The 14712-nt window shown below is 46.5% G+C and overlaps 4 protein-coding genes across 4 annotated transcripts; 3 read left to right on the top strand and 1 right to left on the bottom strand.

Moving 5' to 3' along the window:
• Nucleotides 1–58: 58 nt before the first annotated feature.
• Nucleotides 59–2629, top strand: EDB82DRAFT_502243 (uncharacterized protein). Its single transcript, XM_065608667.1, has 8 exons — nucleotides 59–165; nucleotides 217–231; nucleotides 284–424; nucleotides 483–916; nucleotides 968–1247; nucleotides 1301–1669; nucleotides 1728–1923; nucleotides 1985–2629. Exons 1-8 carry the CDS (start codon nucleotides 129–131, stop codon nucleotides 2235–2237), a joined length of 1725 nt encoding a protein of 574 aa, XP_065465100.1. The 5' UTR covers nucleotides 59–128; the 3' UTR covers nucleotides 2238–2629.
• A 2409-nt stretch (nucleotides 2630–5038) lies between these two features.
• On the top strand, nucleotides 5039–7662 carry EDB82DRAFT_198711 (uncharacterized protein). Its single transcript, XM_025736436.2, has 5 exons — nucleotides 5039–5985; nucleotides 6039–6166; nucleotides 6217–6342; nucleotides 6400–6483; nucleotides 6561–7662. Exons 1-5 carry the CDS (start codon nucleotides 5518–5520, stop codon nucleotides 7462–7464), a joined length of 1710 nt encoding a protein of 569 aa, XP_025587043.2. The 5' UTR covers nucleotides 5039–5517; the 3' UTR covers nucleotides 7465–7662.
• Nucleotides 7663–8209: 547 nt separating this feature from the next.
• On the bottom strand, nucleotides 8210–10160 carry EDB82DRAFT_502237 (uncharacterized protein). The gene is made up of 3 exons (XM_065608666.1): nucleotides 10111–10160; nucleotides 8690–10062; nucleotides 8210–8643 (listed from the first exon to the last, which is right to left on the bottom strand). Exons 1-2 carry the CDS (start codon nucleotides 10150–10152, stop codon nucleotides 8701–8703), a joined length of 1404 nt encoding a protein of 467 aa, XP_065465099.1. The 5' UTR covers nucleotides 10153–10160; the 3' UTR covers nucleotides 8210–8643; nucleotides 8690–8700.
• Nucleotides 10161–10667: 507 nt separating this feature from the next.
• On the top strand, nucleotides 10668–14711 carry EDB82DRAFT_556931 (uncharacterized protein; the record flags this gene model as incomplete). Its single annotated transcript, XM_065609683.1, has 5 exons — nucleotides 10668–10723; nucleotides 11030–11405; nucleotides 11532–11620; nucleotides 12044–12107; nucleotides 12276–14711. 5 exons carry the CDS (start codon nucleotides 10668–10670, stop codon nucleotides 14709–14711), a joined length of 3021 nt encoding a protein of 1006 aa, XP_065465098.1.
• Between the last annotated feature and the right edge of the window lies 1 nt (nucleotide 14712).

The following is a 14712-nucleotide window of genomic DNA, read 5'->3' as shown; positions in this document are numbered from 1 at the left end:
CGTGACGCAGTAAAGAATTGAAACTCAATGGAGCCGTAGACTACAGGCGGGGACAACGTCTTGACATCAGAAATCTCTACAACTGGCAGTCTTTACTCTCGATATTAAAAAGAGAGTTTCCTAGAACGATGCCAGTGGTCAAGAGGCCATGTCTTCAATGCAAAGGTGAGATATATGTCATTGTCAATTGAAACCTACGTAACTAACAATTCTCAGATAAACATGTTAAATGTAGATAAATCCACTGAGACTGCAGATATTTGAAAAGAGCTAATGACTTTAGGTGATGAGGGACAACCTAGATGTAATCGTTGTATCGTCAAGAACTTGCCTTGTGCTCGACCAGCTAAAAAGACCGTCTTTCGCAATTCATCAACTGGACCTTTGACTAATCAGACTTGGATCAACAGCGAGGTCAGAGACTGTAAGTCAAAGAAGCCAATCACCAATTAATCAATGACAAAACACTGAATGCGACATAGTTGGCAGTAACCCTCGGAGCCACTTTGATGTAGACAGCGGCAGGACCCCGAGGTTCACAGCAGATCACAATGAGGCATCATCACATGCCCAAAGAGAACTACCACCCTTCCACGACAGTATAAGAAACAATCATCCAATATATCCGACTACAACCACGCCGCAATCAACTGGGAACTCACCGAGTTATCCATCATCACCTTGGCAGCAAGGAACAGGTCGATCATCCACGGATCAACCAAGTGTTTCAAGTGTCTATTCAGCGAGCCATGATCAGCCGTCTCCCTACGGTCCACCGCATGACCAGAACAGGGACCATATCCCGTCTCCAAGAGGCTACCAGACGTACAGTTCTGTGGAATCGACGAGATTTCCGCTCCAAGATCCACAAGAGGCATGCTTGCTACGATATTTTGTGGAAGAGTTGTCACATTGGGTAGGCCCCGGTAACCTCACCCATAGGATCAAAGCGTGCTAATAGGATTAGTTGGATCTCTGTGACGAGAGAAGACATTTTCAGCTTGTTGTGCCCATTAGAGCTCGACATCATCCGCCATTACTCTATGCGATATTCGCATTATCAGCTCGACATCTAAGCCGTTTACCTAAGTATAAAACGCCACAGGGAATATTATATCAAGGACAATTACTGCCTAAACTTACACCTCATGACGCAGTAGAATATACGTTAAAATGTATTCCTGCGCTCCGAGATTTTCACACTATTCAAGATGACGAAAAGCTCGAGAGTATAATCGCAACAGCTGGTAAGATTGTGTCAATAAATTGAATGTAACACGGCCGCTTACTCAGACCTCAGTCATTCTTCGTCAATTAGAAGAGATTGACGACGAAGAAGATAGTAGTAGCGAACAGGACGAGCAAGAGCGGAATCAACACGGAAAAGAAACACAAACGTCAAAGCCCCAGGTGAATTTCTTGGCCATCATCGATGCCGTCCTGAGAAGTCCACCGTCGAGGACCCTGTTCGGTCGCCGATCCCTCATCCAAGCGGCATACTGGATGGCCGTTCGCCAGGAGCTCTACCACTCTTTCACGAAACGGCACCCGCCAAAAATGGTTCTGGACGCGGAATACGGTCTCGGCGCGTCAAAAGCTAACAAGATTGTCCTTCACACGGCACAGGTAGCAAAGTGGCGATGGGCTGATGGGTCTGAACAAGAGTGGTGTGCGTTTTGCCTATTACCCGAGATTACGGATGTGCGTGCTGACCGATTGCTGAGTAGTGAGACTACAGAAACAGGGCGAAACTCTCGAAGAGGAAGCTTTGAGGGAGTACCAGCCGTTTTACATGCGTCCGGCTGACAGGTCCAATGGGGAGATCTTCCCGATTATCTGGTACTCGTCCGCGCTCGAGGTGACAAGCATGCAGCTGTGCATCATAGCTAAGATGGTTCTCATGGCAGAGAATCCTTTCCTCGGGTGCGTACAACCGAAATCTAATTTTATTTTTGAAGATCGCTTATTGACGTTAAAGTTGCAGAGGGAATTCATCAACACGTGCGCAGTGGAGAGAGATTGAGAATCAAGTTCGACAAATGATACTGGATTTATGCGGTATCAGTCTTTGTCATCCAGGTTGTCCGCCTGCTTTGGTTCATGCTGCCTTTGGAATGGAGTTGTATGGAGATTTCTTCACTGATGAGTATGAAAGAAAAGCTTTGAGAGGCGTTGTTGATAAATTTCGCGATGCGAGAGCTTGGCCTGTTCAAAATCTGTCAAGGATATTCGAGTAAGGGACCGCGTTGGTGAGGATGGATTACTATTCATGAAATTCAGGGTACGTACCTGACCCCGGCAGTCAATTTGTTTAGGGTCCTTGGCAGCGGCATTTTCACAAGTTAGGCTGGGACTAGCAGAACGGAAGGAGAATTAGCATCTGTGATTACACTGGGAAATGTACACGAGATTATCAGTGTAGAATACACGGAAATGTTCTTCCCGAGAAGCTGGTTTTGTAAGGAGCAATAAAACTGCCATTACCGGCATCGTAACATGGTGTCACGCTAGATTCGTTGACCCTGTCGTGTCTCCGATATGTTTCGGCTGAGCGCTGCTGATCATTTCCTTTTGGTATCCTCCCCCATGAAGAGCTGGCACAAGGATGAGGGAGGGTTGTATCGCCGACTCGGCAAGATCGTGTCAAAGGTGGCATACATCGTGTCAACCAGCCAGTGGTGTTGGAGAGAAGAGTAATTAGATCTTGATTAGCACGAAATTTGGAGGATTTGGAACGCTGAATCCTGATCGACCTGTATCCTTGCGATGTTTCCATGTTTGCCCGCTATTAGCATTTCAGGGCACCACTAACATAATGCGACCATGAAAGTTTGTTGCGTCAGCTTCAGGCACAAACAGACAATCTCTCCAATCGCGCACGTGTTTTGCCCTCTGTTTTTTTTTTTTTTTTTGGGGCGCATGGAGCGGAAAATAACCCGTGAGTTGTTTGATGTTGCAATGCAGATCTCTCTCCACGGTAATCTCCTGGAGAGCCCACAAGGTGCTACCAAAGCGCCGGGTGCACCGCCGCAGGCAGACATATGCAGCAGCGGGAAAAGGAATATGGTGTAAAGAGGCACATTGCATTCGAGGTCGGATATTGAACGTTGAGATAGCACAAGAAAAACGAGTCTTGTACTGCCATGAACACGTTTCAACGTCTCACTGTGATTGACTCAGAGGACCTGACTAATGAATGTACGCTCTGACTTTACTGTAACCTTGTTCCCGCGTGGGAGGCCGTTACGCATAAAAAGGTCTAAAGAGCATTGGGCAGCAAATGAGGAGACGGGCAAAACGATGATGGAAAGTCTGACGCCGGTGCAACCCAGATGACTGGATCAAAATAGGGTTATGACGACAAGACTTTGTGTTGATCACTTTACTGTTTAGCGCTCGATTGTTTTTGAACTGGGCCTTGTAATTTGCAACTCGGAAGCCAGTTGTTGTTAGGCTATCGCGTGTGGGTGATCGAAATTAAGATCTGCCAAAAAGCCAGGCTGGGGGGTCTAGACAAGGCTCTAGGTGCGGACCGCGTTGGCAGATACCAAGTGGGTATCTTGGATGAGGAGAAGTAAAACAAAAAAAAGAAAGGAGACGAACGCCTCTTCCAATAATGACAAGATTCAAGACATTGAGAACGGGTCTCGGAACTCACCGGCGATGGTGATTGTGATAGAGGCTGGCTGGAGGATTCAGTGGCTCAAATCTAGTGGGCCTTTGCACTGTAACTGTCCAATGTAACCTTTTGATCGACTTCAGCTGTTCGTTTATCGCGTTTGCGTGGAGATAGATACGGGGATGATGCTGGAACAAAATGCAACCCCCGATGGATTTCGCAGTTATTTTTGCTTTTGTAGGGACAAACATTACATCGATCAGAAAGTTTAACAGATCAAGTAATATTACAGTCTTCTTTTTGCCCGTATCCAAGAACCTTATTCAGGTGAACGAACACCTACGGTCCAGGAACCAACGGTGACTAGCCCCCCAGGCCAGCCACCATCAAATCACAGTGGATACAGCGCCCAGTTCAGTAAAACATGCATTGTGGCAGGCCTCACATCACGTTGTGTCTCCCTTCAGTCACTATCAGCAAGGGAGATGGAAAGACATCTTCCGACGCAAGGGCGATTCTGATAAGAGAGAGCGGAATTTTGGATTGTCAGTTATCACCAGGCATTAATCACATTGTGTCAATCACAGTACCCAATCTTGCTTGGTTTCCGAGGTTGTCTGTTTGTAACAGCTCAAGACAAGACCGAGGGTAAATAGCACAGACAAACACACAAGCTTTTCTGTTTCTTACGTCGTTTCACGACCGATTCAAACAAAGATTGCTAGCCAGGGTTGGATGCTCTAGACCTACCCTCAGGTCATTCTTCGTCAAGGCTGCTGCAGGGCGGAGAGACATAGAACGTGGCCCGGTGATAAGCAAAAAAAAGAAAAGAGAGAAACAGAAACATGTTCATCTGATCTTTTCTCTCGTGGCTGGATGTTCGCAGCTCAAATGCAAGGGCGTTTTGGCCGTTTTCTCGCAGCACAGCAACAAGCAAAACTCAATTGTGGTGTATTATGTCACACTGACGATCCTTCCTTGAATGCAACGCTGTCTCATGCACCCCTTGCCGAAGAGGCAGCACTCAAGCAAAAAAGAAGAGACATGCAGTATCTGTCACTTCACTGTCATCGGACGAGAACCGTCGATCTGTAATTTACAAACAAAGGAACCGGTCTGTTCGTCCAGGGTCCAACATCAATTACCTACCTGTCAATGTCCATTTCCCCTTCAGTTCAGTCATCTACGGTAATGGGCTAGTTCTACGGTACAGGGCACGTCCCTCATCTGAGCACCAATTAATTCCGAACTGCGGGTTGACCAATCGGGACTTGCAAGGGTTCTCTGAGTCCAGGTAGCCCTACCTCAGTAAGGTCAAGATCAACACGATGGGTCGACGAGAGAAGATCGACTGACCCCAGTAAAAGAGACTACCGCTAGTGATCTATCTCCCGGAGCTTACACACATGTGCAAAATGCGCCAAGGATCTGGGCTGTTGTGCAAGGGATAAACAGACGCTCATCCATTTTTCTGAACTCTCACACTCTTTCCTTCTCATCCGTTCATTTGACATCTGCAAGAGAGCTCTCTTTTTAATCTTCTTCCCCTTGTCCGTTATGGACCTTGCGAGCTAGTTCATGACTTCAGTTGGCCTGATCTAGTTAGCAGAGAGACACCCTTCCCGTCCCGCCCGTTCAGTCAAACCATTATTTTGTGCAGCTACATAATACATCATCATTTCCGCTTCGCCCTTCCATTTGTCTCCCCTCTTCAAGCTTCAGTGCATCATCTGCTGTACTTGCTTCGAACCAACCCCGACCTCGAATATTTTGTACGATATCCAACATCGTACATTCCTTCCAACCACGTTCCTTACAAGACAAAGACTATATTATACTTCCCTTTCTCGAACACACATCGATCTCTACCACAGTTTCTTTTTATTATCGTTTCAATAATGGCCTACTCCTCCAAGCCGCAGCCCAACCTCGATGGGTTGGGCATCTTTTGGATCGTCTGGACCTTTATCTGGACTTTCATCGTTATTAGTGGCATGGTCTTCCTTTGGCGCCGTCGCGACATGCCTATGCTTCGAATTCGAGACCTTCCACTTACCTTTGTCGCCATCATGATGCTCCACCTCTACTGGGGCGCCGTCCAGACCGGATATGTCTACTTCCCACTATTTACTCCCGAGGGCGAGTACTGGATCATGAGCATTTACTTCCCTATCGGTATCGCCTTGTTTCACGCCTCCAACAGTCGCTTTTTGCATGTTGCCAAGCAGCAAAAGGAGCTTTATGCCTCGGATGAGAAGTCCTACAGTAGGCCTCGTGCGAGACGGGATACTTGGCTCGGGAAATTCCAGGCTTTGGATTACACTAGGAAGATTCTCGTAACAATTGGATTGGGCATGACTGTTCAGGTATACATTCACCTCTTATCGCAATATAATGTAGACCAAACTAACATGGGCAGTTCATCCTCACCATCATCATGTGGTGCATCTCCAAGAAGTTCCATCACAGCTGGGGTCTTGCAGGTACTGAGATTCACCCTGGTACTGAAGAGTACGAAAAGGCTCAGATTGGCAAGGGATGGGAATGGTAAGCATACTCTCCTCATCAAATGACATCAAACATACTGACCCTCTTAGGTGGCCTTCTGTCTTCTGGCAATTTATCTGGGCATGGGTCGTCGCCCCTTACATCCTCTGGCAGTCGCGTGGCATCAATGACACTCAGGGATGGAGAACTCAAACCATTGCTTGTTGCATTGCCAAGTGAGTCTCCCTTGAAGAAAAGTAATTAATCTGAACACCACTCTAACCAAGACACAGCCTTCATGCCACTCCTATGTGGCTCGTCGCCTTGTATGTTCCAGCTATGGCACCTATTAACGCCTACTGGATTCCTCCCCAATGGTAAGTCCAAGCCACCTACCTCAATCCCCTTTAACACCCCCCAAAGGACAACTCAAACTGACTTTTACTTCTTACAGGCTTGCCATATCTATCATGGCCATTGAGATCTTTACCATCTTCTGGCCCTGCTGGGAAGTCCTCCAGCACCAAACCCTGCGTCAAGAGACCCTTGACTCCATTGCCCAATGGCAGCTCAACAAAAAGGCGGTCACCCATGGTGCTCAATCTGTCGTCACTGGATCCACGACTGTCGCTGCTTCAGCTCTTACCGCCTGGTCCAAAGACGGTTCCGTCAAGAGCAGCGCTTCAGGTGAGAGTATTCTTACCATGGAGGCTCTCGAGTATGTCCTTGAACGCAACCCCGAGCCTCTTCAACAATTCTCTGCCCTTCGCGACTTTTCTGGCGAAAACATTGCCTTCTTGAGAGCTGTCGCTGAGTGGAAGTCTTCACTACCGCCTTCCGTCCGCGACCCTGAGAAGATCAAAGAGCCTGCTGTGCAAGAGCTCGTCCGCGAACGATTCAACAGTGCCCTGCGCATTTACACCAGCTTCATTAGCTCGCGCGACGCTGAGTTCCAGATCAACCTGTCTTCTCAACAACAGCGCAAGCTCGAGACTGTCTTTGAGAACTCTGCGCGTGTCCTCTTTGGTGACAAGGGTACCGTCGACCCAGCACTACCATTTGAGACATTCCAGATGACCACAACCGCAAACAAGGTCAAGTCTTCTGGCGCTTCGACACACGGTTCCGAGACGGGCATCATGTGTACAGAATCCGACTCTGGAAACCAAAGCGACAAGGCTCTTTACTGGGGCGACATCCCCGAAGGCTTTGACGCGACCATCTTTGACGACTCGGAGGGACACATCAAGTACCTTGTTCTGACCAACACATGGCCCAAGTTTGTCAAGGACCGACGATGCTCAATTGACTCGAATGATACCCTGGAAGCTGGAAATGGAATCCCTGCCGGTCGATAGAATGGAAATATGGTCAAAGAATGTTATGGATTTATTGGAGTTGATGATTACAAGTGATTCCCTGTTTATCTTTCGCTTTTATTGGGAGAGCTTTCTACGTATCTATTAATGCAACCACGACGTACTGTCAATTCTTGAATAAGGAATATTCATTTCGGGTCTTTGCTATGCATTATGTACAATAAATGTGAATCTATCTGTCATCGTCCATCTTGGTATTGTCAACTGCCGTTTATCCTCGTGATGCTTTGGAGCCTGGGTAGGTAAGCTACAACGGCTGAGCCGTGTCGGCTTACAGGGCACCATCCGCTAAATCCTTACCTGACTAGCGGTTAATCCCGTGTAGAGATCCCTGTGCTTTCAGCGCCATGGCGTCCACGATATCGAAGAATGATCAGACCAGAGTAGACAGACCCTGTCAAAGTAGGTGACCACCTGCGAGTCTGATCACATCGATAGTGAGATATTGCGGAAATGAGAGATTTTCCCGCAACATCGTGGAATTATCAGTTCGTGGTGTAGATCCGGTTGCTCTTTTCTGTGGCTTAGTAAGGGATGTTTACTTTGCACTCGTTCCTTTTCAAGTATCCCGCCGGGCTGAAGGAAAGTTGAGCCCCCAAGTGAATGTCCGTCATATCACGAATCAATTGCACCTGTTCTAAAAGACGAAAAAGGATCCTGTCTTCCCCATATTGGAATCACCTGTTGAACCAGGAACCTTCTCATTAAAGGGCTCAAGGCAGTGTCAAGACCAAGCATTAGATTTCTTTACTCTTGCCGAGACAACGACAACGATAAAACTATCGACCAAATTCTTAATAATCATTTAATCTTGTATGTGCCCTATCACGTCAATAAACTCCAGAGGAAGCAAAAAGCCTGGGTCGCTAGCATGACATGATATTGTCTTGTCTGTCTCAGACGAGGCAGTCAATGAAAGGTCATGCCCTCAATCATACACTCAAAACAACTCAACGTTCCAAAACGTGTTTCAAATGTGCTAACTAGTTGACACACATGTGGAATTTGAACAATTATAACGCTTCAAAAAGATGTTCTCACCACAGACGATTGGCTTGTACCATTATTGGCGGAGCTCATATGATATCTTGATGAATAAACGCACAACCAGCAATGACCTACTCGGACTCGGATGGATTGCTACCAATCTTCAGAAGGCTGTTGTCGTCAGAACTAGACGTTGAAGAGATTGCCATCATCATACTCATTAGCTGGCTACCGACCGGTCTCGGGGGAGTCCATATCAGTAGAAGACTCTTCCAAGAGCTTTCGAAATTCTGCGGCTATTTGATCGGGCGCCTTGTGTCCTCGGATAAGATGCTCGCCATAGTTGCTCCCATATATCCGACACATGTTCTCATGCAGTTGTGTAAACGTCAACTCGCAGGCTTTGAGATCCCCGACGCGATTCGTATGAATATAGTTTTGGGTGTGTGGGTAGAGATTTTGGCGTGAGTCTGAATTCCAGTAGCCGCAATCGAACAAGTCAATTGATGTAATCGATGTCTTCCTCATGACTGTAAGGATATCTTCCCATGTACCAGACTCAATACGGATTCGATCCATATGGACCCATTGAAGAGATTGACATCTTTCAATAACTGAGGTGAGTGCTTCTCCTGCTATGCGCAGATAATGAAGTTCGAGTAGCCGAAGATTAGAATGAGGAAGAGATGACGCAGTGAGGCTCAGAAAACATTTGCTCCTAACTCTAAGATGATGAAGATTTGGTGCCAGAGGTAGTAATTCTTGGACATTTTTGGCGTAGACTGTATTCCATTGGTTGAGACGAAACGAGCGACCGCTGATGTCATTCCTTTGTACAACATCAACGGCAAGACGCTTGAGTTGTTCAAAAAGAACCCTCGTTAAGGAACATTCATCTTCGTTTCCATTTTTGAGAAAGTGTCCGAAATCGTGTGCGATAGGTAACGAGAGGTCAAGTTCTTCCAGCTTGTCAAGCCCAGATCTGCAGATTGCTGTAGAGAATGATCGGAAGAGGTCCGCGGTATCCTGAACCCAATATGGCGTACCATCATGATCGAAGTTACGAGGTCCAAAGACGCCAGAGGGTCTATAGGGGATTTCCGCAAAGTCGAGCCTCAGAGCCGTGAGGTTAGGAAATCTCGGTAAGACACTATGAATGAGAATTGAAATCCGTGCAACATATCGAAGGTTTTCCACGTCGAATACTCCGTTATTAGTTTCTTTATCAGGGTCTGCCAAGTATGCATAGAGGTCATCTAGGGGCATATCGGCGAATTCTAGTCGGCGGACCAGCTTGCGGATCGAAGGATCCATTGATAACCTTTCCAGTCGCGATACTCCAATTTCTTTGAACACCCATCTGCGGTTGTGTCTGGATCGAAGATCTGGGACGTGGTTGATTTTCAATGGACGGCCTGAGAAGATGGTGACGTGTTCAAAGAGTAGAGGGTTTACCAAGTCACGAAACATGCGGTTTACAGCACGTAGCGACATCAAGTACTTCCGCCAGTTCAATCCTCTTACTTTGTGCTTCTCCCGGAAAATTTCTCGTCCTTCGAGTGCTGGGTCATCGTGCAGATGCAACGGGATCTGTGGCTTGTTAGCAGGTCTAGAGGAAGGCGAGATATCGGCCCGTACCTCGGCAAGAATTTCTCGTGGTAACCCTTCGAGAGAAGACATTGTTACTTGCCTCTTTAGATGTGATGAAGAAGTAAGGAAGTTCTTCGCGAAACGGACACGTCGTAATCCTGTCTGATTCCGTTCCATCTTTCTTCCAGCGACATTGATTGGTCTTTGCCGTTTGCTACATAATTCAATATCAGGCTACGAAAAAGCAAATCTCATCCAAGATGATTGGTTTGTTAGTTTGTGGCGATGAATTACTATTTTTGTTTCGGTTTGCGTATATAAATAAAGCCAAAGCTGAAACTTGCCAAGAAGCTAGCATTATCCGTAGGAGAATGAGGGCAATCTTGAAGGTACCTTCACCATAAAAACCATTCTTGCCAAATTCTACCAGGCATCTGACTTGTCTTCTTGACTATGTTCAAAACCGCATGTCTTGGCTAGTTTTATTGAATGAAATAGAATCATTAAGGTGACTGTTACTGCTCATCTACCCAGTGAATTGCCCTTAAGTGGCTGACACTAGTGTCTTGTGCAACCCACGATGATAAACATATTGCATCCCTGACATGACTGTCGTCCATTCAGCGACAGCTACAATGAACAAGACGTTCCGGGTACGACGGTGAGGCTGAATCTCACTGCCATCATGTTGGTTACTCAAAAATTTTCCATCATAAATATACTCCATGTGACTCGATGTCTGATTATTTGTCTCAGCCAAATATCCTCCATTGTATATCATGACATCTTCAGAGCCCATGCCAGAGCGTGTAACTCTTATGGACCAGAACGACAATCATGAAGACCACTAGCCTGTCGAAATGGCACCGCATGCTAAAGCGGGGAGACCTGAAAGGTCAAGCAAGCCACCATTCTGGCTCACCAAGGCCGCATTAGTTCTCTTCATCTTTATCTTCACTGGCAGTAGCGCATTAATCATTGCCCTGCACCGCTCCATCGATGCAAGACATGGCCTGCCACTGAAATTCTCCTCAAGCGAGTACTACTGGACGTGTGGCCCGACAGCCGTGTTCGTCATCATCCTAAGTCTATGGAGACGTATCGACTACTACTACAAGTCAACACAGCCTTGGATGGAACTTCAATCTGGCCCTGTACCCGCTTCTAGATCATTGCTTCTCGATTACATATCGCCTTTTCAACTGCAAAGTATGTACCAGGCGTTCAGACTTGGTCATTACCGTGTCACAGCTACAATATTTTCGTTATTTCTACTGAAGGCTATCATTCTTATGTCAACCACTTTATTCGTCGTTCAAACCTATACACACCATGAGACAATTGTTATCACGTACCAAAATACCTTCGATGCAGCTCAAATATGGACATCTCAATCATACAACATCGTGGGTAATTACGAGCCTTTCCACGGTCACATGTTTGATGGTTCAGATATTCCTGTTTGGAAGTACCTTGCACGTTTAAACGGAGCAGTAACAAATGACTCAGCTTGGAAAACTGAAGACGGGCTCGTCAGCCAACATTTCCGACCAACAGAGTCATCGCTGAATATTACTTCTCTCGAAGCACAAGTAGACGTCTTTGTTCCAAACATCACCTGCGAAGATGCAACTCTGGTATCTGAGATTTCCGATACTAGTGTTGCATACTCATGGAATTCATCTACATGCTCTGCAGGCGTTGCTATTATCCTATATAGATGTTCAAATATCACAACAGATGTAGGGTTCTGTGGAGAGAAACCTTGGCACTATTCGTTTTTCCGCGCCAATTGCTCAAATGGTATCAAGACATCTGAATTCTATGAGCAGAAATTCCCTCACGACATCGAGAAATATGATATAAGACATGTAATCATAGCCGCGCAGTACAACATCGATTTAGAAGTCGCCCAAAAACATATGTCTAACGCAGTGAAACTCATTGATTATACTGCTATCATCTGCAAAATCGGCTATAGTATAGTATCAACGAAGGCGACATACAATCCTCTAGCAGGCCACGCAACAATCTCGACAGCGGCCGTGAAGAAGGGTGGTACACCGTTGCGCAACTTGACGAGTCCTTATCTTGCTGAAATGCTATTTAGCAATCTTTACAGATCCGGGGAGGCTCTTGTCACTAATAAGACAATCATGGCCGAAACTCTACACCTCGGGTGGGAACGGCGGCAAAGTGAGGCACTTTTCCAGATGATGGCTGTGGCATTGGGAGATAATTTCGAACCGGAGATGTTCCTAAATTCCTCCATCCTTAGAAATACCTCTATTGCTGTCGTGGACGGACTGTTGAACGAACTTGCCCGAGAGTTACTCCTTGTCAACAAAGAATCAAAAGACACTGCCGACGGTCTTGTCAGCGAACCCAGGCTATGCACGAGAAGTGCGGCTGTTTGGGCCATGGCTGCAGGTTTTGCTTTGTTGGCAGCTATTTCCTTACTGTTATTATTCACATCATCGCGAAAGCTTTCGATACATGCATTTTGTGGATCTATTGCTGGCCATGCATCTATCCTAGCAAACAGTCCTGTCTTGCAGAATGTATTGAGATACTCGGGACACTCAAGCGAAAACGATTTGGTTGTTGTGCTGGATGAAGCTCAATTCAAGGCAACTACCAACGGCAGCGGAGACATGAGTGTTGAAATATCCAAGAGTAACATGTTGTTGAGTACCACAACCTCTAAAGATACCCCACAGGTTAAAGCTTGGGTACCTTTAACTGGAAGTCTCCCTTTTGTCATTGCAACAATCGCCTTCCCCATCCTAGCCATAGGTGTACTCGAACTTCTCCATCAACTTTCCAATCAGAGACAGGGTCTTATTGATATGCACAAAGACGACTCAACTGGCTTGTCATATGTCACTCGCATCGCCTCAACAGCAGTAGTTTTCGCTATTGCCACAATGTTCAATAGTCTCGATTTCAACATAGCAACACTTGCCCCTTATAGTGCCCTTCGGTCCGGAAGCGTCCAGGCCAATAGGAGTATTTTGTTTCACCTGCTTTCTGTCTCTCCATTCTTGGTCATTATGAAGACCCTTCGAGCTGGTTACTTCGGTGCAGCCACTTCGAACATATCGACGCTTTTGGGCAGTTTTCTTACAATTGTCGTTTCTGGTCTCTGGATTCTTACTGGAAATATCCTTCTTGTGAAGCCATCTTCGGTGATGGTTACAAACTGGCATGCTTCATGGCCTATCAATGGTACAGATGATGGAGGCGCCGCTGTGGCTCTGAATCTTATTCGTAACGGCGGCGCCAATGCATCGTTGGGAATATGGGAAGATATTGTCCTCCCAGACATCGAGCTCTCTGTGTCTCACACTCCATCATCTGATCTTAATTACCAGTATTTGAACTATACTTACAGAGTCGGTGCTCTACGACCGTTTCTTAGTTGTATGGCCATTCCGTCGAGCAGTTTCACTTTAGAACTGGATGTATCAAGTATATACCGCCGGGACATTTTGTCAGCACATTTCCTTGCTCCATACAGTTGCGGCGATGTTAAAGTCAACAAGATGGCCAATATCTCTTTTGGACTTAACCCAATACTCCTAAGATACCAGTTTGCTGGAGCCTCAGAACGGGCCGTCTCTGGATTCATTGGTGGGTACATCGACTTGAACACCACCGCTGGCACATCTGATGCTGAGTGCCCATCGGTCGGTGTTTTTTTTGGGCGGATAAGCGACAAAGATATACCCACCTGGAATTTGACGGCATTGGTCTGCTCTCAGGGCATTGAGCAAATTCCCGTCGACGTAACATACAAAGGTAATCCTGCGTTACGCCAGATCAATGAGGATATTCAACCAAAACTAGAACGTGATGAGGGATGGAGATGGATGAACAAAACTTCAAAGTTTCAAACATTGGGTTACCGACTTCATCGCTTCTTAGATGCTGATTTGGTACGTTTCGCTGGAGAGTCTTATGACAGCAGTTATGATCTATTCTTCAACCAATTGCTGCTTGGCCCCAATGGAATGAGCAGAGAAGACCTCATTGGCCCAAACAACGTGAACAAACTAATTCGTGCCGTCGAGAGAAACTACGCCGAATACATGAGGATTGTCATTGACCGCAACTTTCGGGCAAATAAGAACAATACAGCTGAGCTTATGACAGCAGAAGCGTTTCCATCCAAAGCAAGTCCTTCGTCCTACAATACTAAGATAAGCGGGACATCATACGAATATGGAACCCGATTGGCGATCAACTCAACTTCAAAACTCATCCTCCAAATCTTGTTGGCGGCCATGGCAGTTCTTGGACTCGCAAGCTATCTTCTCGTCAAGATAGACGGAACACTCCCACGAAACCCATGCAGTATCGCAAGTACAATGGGATTTCTAGCCGGATCCCAGCTTTGCGATCCAAGCTCGGGCATCATACCTAAAGGAGCTGAGTACATGAGTGATCAAGAGTTGAGAGAGGTGTTTGATGGGTGGGTGTTTAGTCTTGGGTGGTGGCATACTCAAAGATCTTCTGAGATCCAGTCAAATGACTCCGAGAATGTAGGTGCTACAGGAAGTGAGCAGGAAGATGGCGCAAAATCGACTTGGCAGGTCTCTAAACGGTTTGGGGTTGATGTCGGATGTGCAGACGTGTCCAAGTTTTGAT

Source organism: Fusarium venenatum (assembly GCF_020744135.1).
Source record: "Fusarium venenatum strain MPI-CAGE-CH-0201 chromosome Unknown EDB82scaffold_2, whole genome shotgun sequence".
Lineage (NCBI taxonomy): Eukaryota > Fungi > Ascomycota > Sordariomycetes > Hypocreales > Nectriaceae > Fusarium > Fusarium venenatum.
The sequence above is the reverse complement of the archived record's forward strand: the minus strand, read 5'-3'. Positions and strand labels throughout refer to the sequence as shown.